The following is a 17,880-nucleotide window of genomic DNA, read 5'->3' on the forward strand; positions in this document are numbered from 1 at the left end:
TTTGATGACCGGGGGGGGGGGGGGGGGGTCATTCGGAGAATGACGAGCAGAGCGGTGCGCCTATCATTGGAGATGCCAGCATGTACCATCTCACCACCACCACCAAATCAGACACTTTCGTGCAAGAACGCTGGATTGTTTCTAGTGCCACGTTCCCTCTAGATGAAATACGCCACTATCAGGATGAAGAGAAGAACGGGAAATCGTCAGAAAAAAGAATATTGCTCCATTCATTTCTTCTCCAATTTACACGCTCTGTTACCCACTCCCTGCAGCGCTACAGTGCCTAGCAGGGGTGCCCATGGGTTGGGAACCGCTGTTCTAGATATTTTATATACAAGACAAATCTCAGATTTTCAAGAAAAGCAAGACATTATGAAATGAAGAATTTATTTAATATCTTTTTACATAAATGCTATATGGATTTAACTTTTTCAATAATTTCAATACTTTCTTGAGGGAAAGAGCTTTTTAAAGAGTCCATTTGTTGAGGAAATTCAGAGCATAAGTTTTTCAGTAAAGATGTTGCTGTATGAACTGTACCTACACAATAAAAATATGTTATACAAAATTATTTGAAATAAACTCATTTTTCCTTTTTTGAATTAAAAAATAATTTCTCATTTAAGTCAATGTACTTGACCAACAACATACAATTATAATCTTTAACCATATTGAACGATTAAAGCAATGTTTTCGAGTGCAATAGTTTTTTTTTTTTTTTGGTTTTAACAGCAACCTTGAAATTGTTAATTTTTTTTTTGACTTACTAAAATTGTTTTGAAGCTGAATTTAGTTTAAATGAAGAAAAAAGGTTTTTTGCAGTTAAAATTTAACATGGCTTCAAGTGACATTTCAGTTACTGAATTTAACAGATGCTTTTATATTTCATCTTTCAAGAAAAGTAATTATTTTTTTAGTGTTTTTAGGGTTATTTGACGAATACACCATAAAAGCTTTTTGCATCTGGAAACATATAGGACTTTATTTGCATTTTTATGATTTTGACATTGGTTCAACTCTTTTGCATTTCCATTGGCAAGTACAAACCAATTCTACTAAAAACTGTTAAAATGGAAACATGTACAATTTTTTTTGCTAGTTACTATTAACATCAATGAGTTAATTTATCCTCAAGCAGATCATGCACAATTTGTGAATATCGATATTAAAAAATAAATAAAACAAATTAATAAAACTAAAAAATAATAATATTTAACTTTTAATACATCTTTAACATGAAATAATATTGAGCTAGTAGACTTAATTCATCAGTTACTTCCTCTCCGTTTTGCTGTGGTTTGACTATCTTACACAAAGAAGGCATTTATGACAGCAGCATTTCATGTTGTTTGAAATTAAAATATAGCTGTTTAGTGTGGGACATACATCCCTCTTTTTCCAGAGAATGGCCCCTTTTCATTCCATCATATAGTCAAACGTTCAGCAATCAAATCTATTATGTAATGATATGAAAATATTTTTTCTTTTTCTTAGAGAAACAATTTATATCTTCAAGAATATAATACATAATGTTACAACTGAATGTCAATGCAATGATTAATTTTAAGCAGGTAAATTATTTCTTGCAGTCAAGTAAATCCTCGTTTTACGTGGGGGTTACGTTCCACGGAAAATTCTAGTCATGACTAAATTTATAATAAGTTTAATGTGTACTTATTTTGATATATCATCGTCTCAGAGCAACCCTAAGACATCTGCTTTCAAACAATAGAAAGATATCCTACTGTTGTTCTGAGGCGACAATATATGCACAACATGTATAAAGAAAACATAAATTAATTTAGTGTTAATAATCTGGGAGCTGGCTATGACAGTCTTTCCCATGATCCCTTGCATCATTTCCATTCCTTCCCTAACAAATCAGAAAGATCATTTGCTATTGTCAAGGAATGGCTCAAATTTTCAATGTGAACATTTTGGTAGTGTGTCATCAATGTTAGTATCCTTGTTGGTTTTTTTTTCCTTTGTCACTCCTAAAAGCTCTTCTTCCAGTGAGTTCTGATGTGTGTAAGTTTAATAACTTAACTTCTGAAAATACCATATGGGTACTGCATAAACTTGTAGCACCCATAGACTTGCATGTACATGGTTTGACTTTTAACTGGCCATGACTATTTGTCAAAGCATCTTCACGATTGTCGAGAGTCCCAATTGTCCTCTTTGTAAATCAAATCAAGAAATGGACATTCACCACCTGCACACAGCGTTCCAGACAGAGACTATTCGAACATCATCGGGAGGCAAGAGAGCGTATTGGCAACTGATATTTCACTGTATTGTTCCTTGTTCTGTGCATTGTGTTTGTTATTGCTATTTCGTTCTTTGTCGCTTTTTCTTGCTGCCAGCCATTGGGAAAAAAACTTCTGGAAAGAGCTCTGGAACCAATTACAATAAATATCTCCAGTATCCCCAGCTCGATTATTAGCATGCCAAAATGCAGTTTATTCCGAGTAATCTGCAATCTATGGAGTTTGGAATTTGAGAGAGGGGAAAATGTTTATCTATTTGCATTGCCGCATCAAGCAAAAACAAAACTCATCCGCGTAAAATAAAATAAGGGGTGTTAAATCTTAAACTGTGTACAATCAAAACAGCATAAAACGAGGGTCTACAAAAAATATGAATAAAAAAAATTGCACAGAAGAGAGGGAAAATAATGCAACTTTTTCTATGTATTTATATGTAAGATGTTTCCTTAATTTTCTAAAACTACCAATAATAATTCGACAGATTGCCTTGAAACACCCACAAATGCAAACATTTTCCTTCAATGGATACTTTTCAATTTCCAGCTGCAAATATTAGTTTTGAACAAATTAGTTTCAATTTAAATGGATGACAATTTTAGCTTAACATTTTTAGTTTCCAGTCAGCATGTTAAATACAGTAACTCTGATAACATTAACGAAGAAGATATAGAACATGGCTCTTTTTTTTTCGTGACAATAAAATAGATATAAACAAAAGCTAACAATTAAAATATAACCAAAATACCAATTTTCAACAAAAACTTACTTTCATTAAGTTTACTGCTACTTAAAGCTTCACATAAAACTTTCACAACATGAGGTAAATTTTGAAAGAACTAGAATAAAAATAAATTAAGAAATAAACGTACAGAATTTGTAACTTAGCAATTATCAAAAGAAATTAAAATATAAATAATTCTAATGCATTTGATCCAAAATATTCAAGTTTGAAATCTATAGAGCAGTTGAAGAAGAGGAATGAAATATGAATCTCAACTATTTGATAAAAACATACATTATAAATGAGTCTACCTGTTATGCTTCAGTAACAATCATTTCATTGATAATCATCAAAACCAAGCAACAGATAAATAACAAGCAACAATAAAATTAAAAAACCCCCGACTGAGTTGCAACTGTAGAATCAAGATGGAAAATTGAAAATCCGTTTAAAAGCCTTATATTATTAAAAATCAATATCAGGTATTTTATTTGCTATTAAATAGAAACTGGCAACAGATAAAAATTGTAAATCATTGCGTTTTATTTTCTTGTCGGCCAACAATTAATTTGGTTATCAATCGTGTGAATAAAGGCTTAGCCGTTATTGAAATCGGCTTTGAAAAAACGTTATACTTCGAATTCTATGAAACATGGAAGTTACAAACACATTCTATCTGACGCAGAAATTTTTTTATTAAATTTAAAAATTTTTAACTAGGTTTTCACTGCAAAAATCTGAAAAAACTTTTTAGAGGTTTTTAATTAATATATTCATTAATTAATGTCATCCAAAGATGCAACCTAGCCAGGGTTCATACACTTGTGGTTAAAAAAAATTCCCTGACTTTTCCAGGTTGTTTATTAAAATATTCCAGGTTACTCGCTCCATTCAAAATTAAGTTTAAATAGCAATATTTTCAAAATAATTAAAATTGTTAAAAGTAGCAATGCGGAAGAACTGAAATTTTTCTCCTTAGATTTAAAAAAAAAAAAAATCTTTTTTTTTCTTTCCCAAATTAATTTTTTTTAAACACTTTGTTCAAAATTGTTTTAATTTTCTTATTAGCATGTAACACAAAACATATTGAGCAAAATACAAAGCTATTTTCCAGTATAAATATGATTAACTTGTTGCATCGATCGCCATACCAGAAAATGCATAATAACAAAAATCAACATCCGCCGATTATAGGCCAAGGCCAATAATCTTTTTTTTCTCTTTTGCTAATTAAAGAATGCTTCCATTAAAATTTTTCTTTTCTAGAAAATAATTCATTTTTAAAAATTCATAATTTGCTGCACATTTTATGTTACTTTCAATAGTTTACCTAGAGATGAACATCCAATTCTGTTTTTGGAAGTTTATGTCTACTTCCATCATGCAAACGACCAAATATGGCGAGTAAGTGAAAAACTTAAGATAATGAGTAGATTTTTGAATTTGTAGCATAAAAGTAATTATAAATCCTTAAAAAACTACAGTTAAGTCAAAATAGTTAGTTTTTAGCCCATAAGGGTCTCAATTAGAATAAAAAAAATTGTTCTGAAGATAAATTTTCACATTTTTCAAGAAAATAATTATAAATTATCCGAAAAAGGGGCACATTTTGCGTTGTTTTCAATAGTTTGCATAGCAATAAACATCCAATGCCTTTTTCGGGAACTTCAGCACTTAAAAAGTCTTGTGTGCTTCCATCTTGGGAATGACCAAATATGGCGACTGCGCCCAAAAATAAGAAGTAATTTTTTGAATTTATAGCATGAAAACAAATTAAAAATAATAAATCTTCATGAAACTACAATTCAGTTGAAAGGTTTTTACCACAAATTGCATCCAATGAAATGAAGATAAAATTAAGTTTTAAAATTTTTTTTTAACAAAATTTTTCATTTCTCAAGAAAATTATATTTAAAATAATAATAAAAAAACAATTTTCAGCACATTTTGTGATACTTTCATTAATTTTCAGTTAAAGAAAACATCCAATTATGCTTTGCTTTTGGAAACTTTGGCACTTAAGGATCGTGCCTTACGTTTCATACGTAACTTAGAAGACCCCGATTTAAAAAAATGATTTTCCCAGATCATCCACCCCCATTTTCAGGCTTGTGCTTCCGAAGCAGTAAATTATCCACTTCCCTGTTGAGTTTGTGCATAATTCTTATTCACCCGAGGAATTATTTTCTTGAGGGTCAAAAATGGCAGCTGCGAAAGTTTATTTTGGGTCGCACTTTTTTAATTGCCAGTTTCATTTTACCTCAAAATTTTTACAATTTAGGAAAAATAGATAAAAAGGAAGTATAGATCTCATGAAACAAAATTCCCTGGGAAAAAATTGGAAAAAAAAAAAAAAAAAATTGGGGGGCAAATTTGGAAAATTCCCTGACATTTTTAACTTTCATTTTCCCTGACAATTCCAGGTTTTCCCGGAGCGTACGAACCCTGCTAGCTAAGAACACTCTCAACTCTACTTTTGAATAAATTTTATTTTTTCAAAATCGGTCCATCTGTTTAGGCGCTAGAGTGCCACAGACAGACACACAGATACACACACGTCAAACTTATCCCCTTTTCCTTTGGGTGTCGGGGGTTAAAAAAAAGCAATGAAATTGTTTTCTAGTAGAAAACGATGAAGTGTGTAACATCAATCAAAGAATGAAAATTTCAGCATTGGTTCAAGTGAATAAAATATTGGACAAGCTTTTTAACACATAACATGATTTCGATGAAATTCATTAAAATTTAATATGCAGTCGTGATATAAGACACTCACTGCTTTTAATGAACAAAATCAAGGAAAAACAGTATTTGTTTGAAAATCATTACAATCAGAAAAATCCAAAACATGTCTTTAAAATTTATTAATATAGCAACACTTTTCATCAATTCCTTTACATATCGATACTGACTGAATATATGTAAAATTAACTTTTCAAATTCCACAAAATTTTCTTATTTTAGGGATTTCTAAAGCATAGAATTTGGGCGAAGGGGGCCATAGAAGAGCTTTTAAGAATTATTTTAAAAATTAAATTAAAAAAAAAAATAATTTGAATTCTGAAATTTTTAATTTAAATTTTGTTTTTCGCAATCACAAACTGAGGCAGGACCCTACTCATTGGAGTTATTGTTTCTAGAAACGGCTCCTGTCCCCCCCCCCCCAAGCTTGCCTCTCCTCCTGGGCGGTTACGTGTGCATTAGTTGTGTGTGAGCGTAGACCTGCGTGTATGCACGTTGGCTTATGTGTGTGAAGTCGTGTGTGTGTGTATGTGTGTGAACGTGCGTGTGTGTAGGACATGGACGCCTCCGACCAGGAGAAGCGGATAGCTCAAAACCGGAGCAGCCGCGCCGCCCGCCAGCAGAGGACGGTGGGCGGTGGTGCTTCATAGGCTTCTGGTCCAAGTTGAAAAAGGCACGGACACCAAAAACGGTCAAATGAGAACAATAAGCAATCGTGATTGCTCAAAAAACTAGGCTCATTTTTTTATTGAAGATATTTGTTAGAATCCCTTCTTTGGATATATGAAAGGATGGTGATTATTTTGTACAATTATTTTAAGAGTTTCTTCTTCAGATAACCTTAGTAAGATGGTCTTTTTTTTTTTTGAATAAATTGATAAATAAAATAAAAAATAAATAAAGCATGAAAAAAGTTAATGATTTAAAATGCTAGAAAAAATACTAAGTTTTCAAATAAAGACAAACCGGGACAAATTCCAAAACTCATGAAAATAGTAACGAACTTTGAGGCCTATAATCAATCATTTAGTTGGCAGTAACCGAGCTACGAAAAAAAAAAAGAGTATGGTTGGGGCGGAAAGCTTAGAGCTTGTGGGAGAGTAAGGGAAGATGTAAATGCATGGTTAAGGAATGGGAGAATGATTAAAACATATTTTCGAACACCTCTTTTTCTTATTTCGTTCACTTCTCCAAAGCAAAAACTGATGGAAGATCATCAAATTTCCTTATAGTTCTGTTCTTAATCTCGGCAATTTTGTCAAGAGGGAAATCCGTCCTAAACAATATCAAGACCCCCCCCCCCTCCAAACAGCTTTCTTTGTTTTGTCACCATTTAAAAAATAATGCAATTGTATTAGCATCATAATTCCAAATCTTGACAAGTTTTTGGTTATTTTCATATAATCCTCATCATTGTATGGGCAATACTTTATCTTCCCCTCAAAGCAACAATAGGATACCTTACTGTTATTCCTGTGATTGAAATGTCTTACTATTGCTCTGAGGTGACAATATATATTGGTTAACCCTGTGTTATCCCAATTTATTTATTCTTCTTAAATTTGAGAAGAATGCTACTTTTTAAGGTAAATTAAACCTTCAGCTGTCATTTAAGCAGGAAAATGAGATACAAAATGTGATACACTAACTGCTTTTTGAAAAAATAGAAAACACTGCAAACTTTAATATTCTTCTTCAGAGCTTATGGGTTCCCAAAGGGATAAGCTGTCATTTTTAACACATGCAGTATTAAATCAAATTTTCAATGTAAAATTTTCTTAAGGTTGCTTAAAATAACAGCATCAAATCATTAAAAGAGTGCATTCAAAAGATTCACACAAAATTATAAACTTACTTCTTCTGCTCTTATGCTATGCAAAAATGACAAACATTCAAAAACTGTAGAATTTTCTTCTAAATCTTCCTGCAGGGGAAGAGAGTGGATCAACGCTGGAAACACCTATAGATTGCACAAAAAAGGGAAAATGAGAAATAAATCCATTTTGGCCTGTGAATGTTTCTTATGAACAGAAAAAAATGATTTTAAGAAATTCAAATATTGCTTTTATAATGCACTTAATTCTAAGACATTACACAGTTTATGCACAAGTAGCAATAAAAATTGAAAACATGCGAGTCAGGAACACATGGAAAACTTTTTCTCAATGCAACGATTTTGTAGGTGAAAAGATTTAACAGAAGCAATTTTTTCATCCATAAGTAGGGCCAAATTAAGAGGATTTTTTGAGTTTCTGCATGTAATCCCTCCGATTCGGATTGACGTCATAACTCTTCCATCAACCGTTGAAACGAAATTTTGCAAACTGGGGACACATGACTGCTAAGACATGGGCACATGAGGCAGGGACCCAGAGCACCAACATTTTGTCAGCACTACATCTCCTAAGTTAAAAATTAAGTAGTTTTATATTGTACCATAGCAAGATGTAAACATTAAATCTAGAAAAAATTTCACTTCAAAAATGTATTCTTTTACAGATTTCAAAGCCACTTTGGGCTTACCATATATTTGCAACTTATTAGGCCAGCTCCACATTCTCCCTCAAGAGCACGAGAGGTTTTTCTTACGGCCGAGAGATTGGAGAGGGGAGCACAGAATAAGAGAGGCGTACATACTCTCGGGCGAGTGTTTTGGGCGCAAAGGCGTCACGAGCATTCCTGCACTTTTCAACTGTCAATGCCAAATCCACTTTGTTTGTTTACAAAACGGACCACAAAGTAGCTGCAGCTTTTGCCCAATGTGTGTGCATATTTACCACACCAAGAAGGAAAGAAAGAAATGGAAGAAATTTTTTGGACTTTGGTAAATTTGTAAACGTAATAATGCAATTAAACAGAAAATGAAAATATGAGAGTAGAACAGTGGCACACTCAGGAGTTTTTCTTGGGAGGGGTTAAAACAAAGGGGCAAATCAGCATTTTTTCAATTTCTCCCAGATTCATGTAGATTTTTTTTAAAAGTTTCAAATTATTAAGGTTTTATAGTTTTTATTTGAATTTTAAACTGACTTAATAAATTTTCAGGGAAGATTAAATTTTCTTGCTTTTGTTCTCAATGCTATCTTTCTCTCTATCTATCGAAACACAAAATTAGTTAGAATTCTCAAATCATGAAAGATACACACCAATCTAATGGGGTTGTTTCCATCAGTCAAAAGTACAATATTTAGTCACTGAAGCAGGGCTCATAGCAAGTGGGAAAAAATAAATAGGAGTTTGAAAGGAAAAATATAGGAGTTTGATAGCAAAATATATGAGTTTAAAATGAAAAATATAGGAGTTTAAAAGGAAAAATATAGGAGTTTTGAAGAAAAATATATAGGAATTTCGAAAAAGTGTAGCATCAAATATGTTTGGAGCACTGTATAAAAACACAGAGCGCCAGTATCAATATTTTGCATGAGTCACAGATGTGAGAGCAAATGAATTTTTGTACGCACCGTCGCTAAAATGAATCATGTTTGTTTAAGACAATTTTAATTCAATTAAGCAAAATTGTGCATGTTTTTTTTTTTTTTTAAACATGGAATTCTACATACAATTTCAGAGAACTTACGAGGTGTCATCAGAAGTATACCTCACACCCAAAATATCCATTCTCTGATTATTTTAAGAATTTAATCACAAAACAGTATGAAAAAGCAAATACAAAGTTTAGATTTTAACTTATGTGCTTCGAAAAATGCATCTCTTTTTGGTTGCTAAAACTAGGTAATAATTAATTTAAACATTCTTTTTTCAATGTCATCAATCTACCCGTAGTCTTTGGTATTGGTACCTCATCGTTTCAATGCTAACACTAACGATGAAAAGTCCCGTCGACTCCATGTCTCGAGACAATCGTTACAAAAAGTGTGCAACACTCTGCCTCCCCTTTGTTTCACTATTTACAGAAAAACAAAAAAAAAAAAAATTATTTTACCAAACAAAGTCAAAGAAAAAAGACTGCTCTAATGCATCACTTTTCTCGGAGAGAAAGAGAAATGGTCAGTCTCATACGCTTGTTTCATTTAAGCGGTGTGTTTGATTCAAATATTCTGCAATTTTCAAAAGTTAAAACTGGATTTCATTTCTTTTTTGAGAAATTGATTCATTAAAGTGGTCGATGCAATTACCTGTCGCTCACTCTAATGACATTATCCATAACTTGCAGTTAATGTGTGTGTATATATATATGTATACACATGTATCAAGTTTGAATTTGACCTAATCTGCCAAAACGAAAGGGATGTTCGAAAAGCCAGAGTGGAGCATAGAACCATCCATTATCCTCTCCATTTTGTAACCGTAACCGAGTAGATAGAAAAAAATGAGCCGAAAAAAATTTTCTGAGATAAGGACGGTTTTTTGAAATTTTTGGAAAATCTACACACAAAATGGAAAAATATTGAAATGTTTTTCTATGGATATATATTTTAAAACAACAGACAAAATCCTATAAAATCACACTTATTTCATAAAGATAGTTGCATTTTATCAGCAAGCTACAAGCTTTGAAACATTTGAAGTACTCAAAGTTGAATTGGTACCAAAATCTGTACAGGGCATTTTCAAAAACAAACGTTTGAACTACAATCGGTCATTTGAACTACATGTAAGATTCTATGTGACAAAATGAAAAGCTTTAAAAATCTTTACAGCAGTACACTTAAAGCTAACATGTTATACTATTAAAATTTCAAAGTAAACTCATTAAAAGAAAAAGAATTTATTGAAAACAAGTTAAAAGTTACAAGTAAAGCCATCTATATTTTGTATGTTTCATAAAAATAATAAAACAGAAGGGTAAAACATGTGGCAACATGAAAGATGTAAGAGCGCAAAGTGCAGAGGAGAAATTAGAAAAAAAAAATGGATGAATGATTTTTGCATTTTTGGGTAGCATTTAGCATCTGACAAAAAAAAAAAAGGAGTTAGTGAGAAAATATAGGAAATATAGGAGAATATCCTACAAATTGTGAAAATATAGGAAGTATAGGAGGACTATGAGCCCTGCTCAAGTTGATAGAATGAGCAAAAAACAAAAACAATGGTTTACTTCAATTTTGAAATGTCTTAGTCATTTAATAATATTTTCACCCCTTCATCACCTTTATACCTTTGCCCTTGTGACTTCATTCGAATGGCGCGCCCGCCGCAGGCGGGCGTCATTAGGTGTGAGCATTAAGTGTAGTGAAATTTAGACTTACTACACCGCTAGTAGAAGTGAACTTGCAAAAAAAATGTCCACAGCCTGAAGTTGGAGAAAAAGAAAAACACGTGAAGCATTTTTCCTCATGGAAAATCTGTATTTATTATCCTCAAAGGATTTCTAAAGTTGAGGAACAACATCTTCATTGATATTTAAAAACATTTAGAAAAATAAACAAATATTAGCAGCTAATATACAACGAAACATTAAGTTTACGAACATGCTGATTCCAAGGAATATAAGGCATTACCGTAATACACAAAAATAGGCCTAAAGGCGTTTTATAACTTTAAAATTGACATCAAGTTGTATAACGCCCTGCCAGGAGTAAAGAGCACTGGCAGACATCACGAAATCACGTACAACACATTGCGGCTATGTGAGGTGAGAGAGAGAGCGAAAAAGATCGCTCGAAGTATTTAAAGTCTTCACATGGCTTTCAAATTAAGAATATGCAAAACACAAGATGTGTTGCCAATGCAAGAAAGTTAAAGATATGTTGCCAATCAAAAAGTAACTTAATCAAAAAAAAAAACTCTCACGGTTATAAGATACAATGAACTGGTGACTCGGTTCACCCAAAAGTTCATTCACTTGACTGAGTTATTGCAACCGATCGCACACATGACGTCACAACGTGATGCAATATTTACATCGAAAAAGGATTGATTCTGCATGATGCAAAAACGTATTTTTAATGATTTTTTTTTTCAAATTAAGTGATTCTTTCACTTTTTGTGAAAGTTTAAATTAAAAATCTAACATTAGGAGTAGAGGGGATACCTCTTTTACCTGGTCTCAGATAGGAACTTCAAGGATTTAATTTATAATATTAAACTGAGTAGTCCAATATTTAAGAATCATCAAAGCACGGGTTAGGCCCATGTTAAAGAAACAAACCGTCAAGAGAAGGCAAAAGCCAGGAGGAAAGTGCAGAGACATTCGACAAAGTGCCCAGCACATCAGTATCAATAATCATAATAAACAAATTAAGATCGTAAAAGGGGGAGAATGCTCATTGGAGCAATCAGCAGTGGGAAAATGCTCTCATTGGTCAAGGCGGGAGGAAGGAGAAAGCCGCTCCCGATCGTTGCGCCGCTGTGCGGTGATTGAAGTCAATGGTTGCATAGTTAAGTATCATTGTGTTACTTGGATTTGACCTTTGAATATTGTTGGAGATATAGTCAATTTGATTTGCAATTTCTGGATTTTGATGAGGGTATAATTTCGTAAAGAAATTAGTAGCAGATGTGACAATAAACGTGGAAATTGGTTCAATTGCAAGGTCTTTATGGAATGTGCTGTTTCTGATAAAATTGGGAGATCAGTCATTGCTCTTAGTACTCTATTTTGAAACAATTGAAGCTTAAGAATATGCGTCTTAGCGGCACATCCCCAAACTTCAATAGCGTAGAGAAGCTTGGGTCGGATTAGGGATAGGTAGATAAGTCGTTTATTGTTCAGTGACAAAGAAGGATTTTTGAGAAGTGGGTAATTCGTGATAAATGAGGTCTGCGAATCCTTCAAAATATTTGATGCGTGCGTATGAAAGCGCAGGGAGATGTCGAGGGTAATACCCAGGTACTTGACAGAGTCTGAGTAAAGAATGGTATCCCCATAAAGCTTAAGGGGGGGAGGAATTCCAGAAGTGCATTTTCCTTTGGCAAAGAAAATGGCTTTAGTCTTATTGGTGTTAACATCAAACCTCCAATATGTAAACCAACGCTCGAGTGAGTCAATGTGCTCGTTAATCCGGTTGTAAGCGTCAATGGAGTTAGAATTTGTGGCCAAAATAGCAGTATCGTCGGTGAACATAGAGATGAACGTGCATGGATGGGTGGGTACATCATACGTATAGATATTATACAGAGTCGGTGAAATGGAACTGCCTTGTGGGGCACCTGCAAGAACAGGTTTTTTCGAGGAGAGGGACTTCCCCACTCTAACTTGGAAGGTCCTTTTTGTAAGATAAGACTTAATTATCTTAATCATGTGTGCAGGGAAATTCAATTTGATTAGTTTAAAGTACAAGCCTTCGTGCCAAATTTTGTCGAAGGCTTTACTAATGTCGAGAAACAATCCGATCGTGCGCTCCCCATCACGAAAGCCTTTGGAAATATAATTGACAACTCTGAGTAATTGGTGTTGGGTTGAGTGTTTCGACCGAAAGCCGAACTGAAAATCTGGCATGAGATTATTATTTTCAAGGTGTGCAATGATCCTTTTGTTAAGGATCTTTTCAAAAAATTTTGAGAGTGAGCAGCGTAAGCTGATTGGTCGATAGTTCTGAGGAAAATTAGGGGCGGAGCCAGACTTGTGAATGGGAGCCACAATCGCATTTTCCATACATCTGGGAAGTAGCTAAATAAGATGCACAAGTTAAAAATTTGTACAATATACAGAATGAGATTCTCAGGGAAGTTTTTGATCACCAGGTTGGAAACGTTGTCCTCCCCTGGGGATTTTTTGTTCTTAAGATTTTTGATAACTTCCTTTACTTCTGAGGGAGTTATCCTGGGAGGAGGAATGGAAAAAGCATTATCAAAATGTGCAGAATTTTGCTCCTCCACAAAGTCAATGAAGTTGTCATTATAATTGTTTATGCTGTGCGTGAATTGGGTTTCAAGGGAGCAAGCAATTGCTTCCGCTTTTTCAGCATCAGTGTAGGTGAGTCCACTCTGACCGTGGAGGGGAGGGATGATAGACTTCTTTTTGTTGAAGTGCCTGGTGACCTTAAAAATAGAGTTGTCCTCCTGAGAGACCGAATGCAAATAACTGTTCCATTTCCTATCATTAAAGTTGGCTATGAGTTTCTTAACTTTATTATTCAAGTAATTCAAGGTAGTTTTGTAGGGGGGATAAAAAGTGGAGTTCCATAGTGCGTGATAGCACCTTTTGAGTTTGATGGTCTGAACAATATAGTCAGGCAAAATACGAGCTTTTTTATGAATACGCTTGACAAATGTAGCCTTTTCTTTAGCTTCGTTAATTTATCATTTATGAACGAGATAGCAGTGTTAATGTCGTGCACATTCCTCATGTGAGGTGGATTAATGGTAAGTTCTTCTAGCGAACACTGGAACTCAAGCCAGTTAATTGATTTAACCACTTTGGGCTGTAAGGAAAGGTCATGTTGTATATTAAATTCTAGCATCACTGGGTTGTGATCCGATCTAAGTTCACTAAGGGAGGTAACAACAAAGTCCCAACTGATCCCAGACCCAATTCAAAAGTCTATGGTTGAGCAGATTCTGTTAGCGTGAAATTTAGTAGCTCGATTTGGGACATAATGAGTGTAATTGTAGCTTGACTCAATAAGTTTCTTAATTAATCTGCCCAACCTGTTATTGCTACCTGCACTCCAAGTGCTATGCCTGGCATTGAAGTCCCCCATCATAATGCATTTATCAGAAAAGTCCAGAATTTTCTTGATCTCATCAATAACAAGCGCATTTGCAGGTGGAATATAAATTGAGGATATGAGAATTTTCAGTTCACGCAAACAAATGTTGACATTCGTAGCTTCGAAGGAACTGGTAGGAATCGACGAAACATTGAAATCAATACCCTTGTGGATGAGGATGGAGGTACCACCCCCATTATTGGTCAGTCTGTCATTCCTAACTATTTGATAATTTGGGATGAAAAGAAAATCTGAATTTTTTAATTTAGTTTCTTGTAAACATGGAATGTCAGGATTGTAAGTGCTTAAGAAAAAATTGAGTTCCGAAATTTTAGTTTTCTTTCTATCCATGATGCCATTGCAGTTCCATGAACAGATTTTGAAGTTAGACAGACTGCCCATAATGGGGCTGGTTTCTCATGTTAGCCAGTTCTCCAATTAAAGCTTGGAGAGTTAGAGTAAGAGTATCCAATGTTTTATTCTGCAAGTTATTTGAGTTAATAGTAGTGGGTTGATTATTACCAGTCCACTGGATATTGGTACCATCATTCCCTAGGCCCCTTCTCAGGTCCAAAGTTCTTCGTAAGTCACCCCATTGAGAGGGGGGAGGTTGATCTACATGGGAGACACGAGCTCCCTGATTTCTGGAGTTCCGTGGTACATTTGGATCTCTATTTCTGGGGATTTGGTCAGCAAACCCATTGTTCGTGTCATTTGCTTTGAATTTTGAATGGCCGTCTGGGGCACTTAGAATAATTCGCGGTATGATTTCCCCCACATAAGCAACAAGTGGGGAGGGGGGGGGGGGAGATTTTTATCCCTGGTACATAGGGCCACACGATGTGGGCCTGCACATTTCACGCATACAGTGCCCTTGTGACAAAGTTAAGTTGTCGATCAAAGTTATTTTAAGTTACTGTCACAGAGGAAGACTATGTAGTCTTGAACTAAAAAAGAAGGAGTTTTGAAGGAGTTCGATCCAAAATGAAGGAGTTTGAAGGGCCCTTCAAAAATTTTTCCCAAATGAAGGAGTATTGGAGGAGTTTTGAAGGAGCGTACCAACCCTGATTAAGTATCCTTAATATTTTTTGAGTTTTGCAACCTTGAGTATTTCATATAAATGTACTAAAATAAAACTTATAACACTAGCATTTCATAGTTAATTATAAAATTAAATAAAAAGCAGAAAATAATATGCAACTCGCCCATGCATTATTAAATATTACCAGCCATAACGAGCAGCGAAAAACGAAGCATTGAGCTATGCTTGCTAAAAATGAAAACAAAGCAAATTCCACGGGCGAACGGATGGCGGCACTATCATGGCGGGAGAGATTCCTTTGATTTGTGTTGAGTTTACCACCAGAAAACGGAGACGCCATGATGCGAGAACATGATGATGTTGTTGTCTTAGCCGATGCTATAGACATCTAAAATGCTTTAGTCAATATTTTGCAGTGTTCAGTGGTTGGAAGTTCATTGATGAACGAAACACTTTTTAAAACAATAACATTTCAAACTAGAACATTAAAAACAACTAAAAAACAAAAATATGTATAAAGACCACTGGATTATTTAAACATGGCTGCTCACCAGATAACTAACAAGACCGAGCTTAAATCTAATATGGCTAACTAGCACATGCTCAAGGTTTATTTAAAAAATGGCTAAGCAGCCCAACTGGTAGTGAGTAGCATCTTGCTACCTCGCGCGAGAAAAGTGAGTCAGAGAGTGAGTGCTCAGTAAGGAAACATCCGCTTATATCTCAAAACCAAATTAACATATCGATGCATGATGGGAGATGAAAGTTGTCAGATGCTTCCCATATGCATGCAAAACACAGCAACCAATCATGGCTAAGCACGTGTGCTAATCTGAATAATAGTCTAATACAGGTGTCGCCCTCTAACGAGCGAAAAGAGTGGGATTGCCGACAATGTCATGTGATGCAACAGTGCGGCGTTTTAACTGAATGTAAACGAAGTTAAATAAATGGTAAGTAAAGAGGAGTGACAGTAGCGCTAATTCTATCAGAGGTGAGGCAAGAAAGAGCTCCCTCCACATTCTTAATCTCGCACTGTCTCGTGCAAGAATGTGGATGAGGCGTTACAATCAGGGGTTTGCCCAGGGGGAGGGGGGGGGAGGAGACACCTGTTGGCCCAGCTTGAATTATATGTAGAGACATAGGGGTAAACAGTATGTAGGTGGCCCAAAAATTTCTGTGCACACCCCGGATACAATCGGACAAAATCCTAATTTATGTATGTTTATCACATATGTAGGGGAATGTGGGATAAAGTGGTGAAACATTTACTCTGCTTTGGGAATATTTTAACTATGTAGTAACACATGTAGTCTTATTCAGTCGAGAACAAGTTACTACTGGAGATCAAAGCATATGATAATACAAGCAGTTTTAAAAAATTGAAATATTTTGCTTTAAGTCAAAAATTATTTTCAGTGTTATGAAATAAAGTTCTTTTCATTTTAAATATTGATTATGACTTACTAATATTTGGTGCAGAGTTTATTAATTTAATATTAAGTTAATTTTTATTATAAAATAAATTTGTTGTATCATAAGTTAAGTGCATGCGGGGCAAAGTTTAATGGTTCATTTTTTTTACTTATTCAATCATTTATAAAGCTACTAATGTATTTATTTACTAATTATGTCATTTATATTCTTTCACTTAATAATTCATTTCTTTCATGCTTTCAAACAAAATATAAATAAATGTTCCCCTAAGCAATTACGCCCTTTAGATTTCACTTTAGAGTACTCTACAACATACAGCATGTGCAAGGCTTAGAAAACATAATAGCAAATACTTTCTCGAGAATTGAAGTTGAGTCTTAAAGTTGAATACCTAAAAATTGAAGTTGAGTGTAAATCTGCAAATTTAAATTTTAAAGAAATTGCACCGAAAAATGATCCAGAAACTCAAAAATAGAAAGTATAACAAAAATCTTACTTCTTTCAATGGTACACCAGAAGGATTGCTTTTTATCAATCTTGCAACAGCACCACAAATGTTGTCTTTTGTGCGGGCATCTTGCTCACTAGCAATAATGTTGGACAATGCTTGCAAATATAGTGAATATTGACTAGTAGTTAAAGATTATATGCAATGACTACTTCAAAGTGAAAAGAAATTGATTAACAAAAACCACATAAAACGCAACTGAAGACATTAATGGAAGAACATGGTACATGATGACTAAATGCATCTGAGAAAATTGGATTTGAAGTTTTTTACTTTCTCTCCCTATCTCCATCCCCACACACTATTTACATTTTTGTATGGAGCTGTTCTGGGAATATAAGATGGTTAAGTCAGAACAAACAACGTAAGTAGAAGCACAAATTTGTAAATTACAGCATAATTGTAATTTACAAATTTGTGCTTCTACTTACGTTGTGTGTTCTGACTTTACTATTCAGCACAAAGGTATTTATTTATCTTATAAGATGGTTGCTATGGCAAATTTTGAATTTTTCAGTAATTCATTTTTTTTCCCGATATTA

General features: G+C 34.1%; 1 protein-coding gene across 1 annotated transcript in view; it reads right to left on the reverse strand.

Annotated features, from left to right (window-relative positions):
* Nucleotides 1-373: 373 nt before the first annotated feature.
* LOC129219629 (importin-4-like) overlaps nt 374-17,880 on the reverse strand; it is a 116,727-nt gene continuing 99,220 nt past the window's right edge. The window contains 4 exon segments of the mRNA XM_054853887.1: nt 374-543; nt 3,040-3,109; nt 7,592-7,696; nt 17,327-17,459. Coding sequence (XP_054709862.1) covers nt 416-543; nt 3,040-3,109; nt 7,592-7,696; nt 17,327-17,459 — 436 coding nt within the window. The 3' untranslated portion in view covers nt 374-415.

This window comes from Uloborus diversus, chromosome 4 (assembly GCF_026930045.1).
Source record: "Uloborus diversus isolate 005 chromosome 4, Udiv.v.3.1, whole genome shotgun sequence".
Lineage (NCBI taxonomy): Eukaryota > Metazoa > Arthropoda > Arachnida > Araneae > Uloboridae > Uloborus > Uloborus diversus.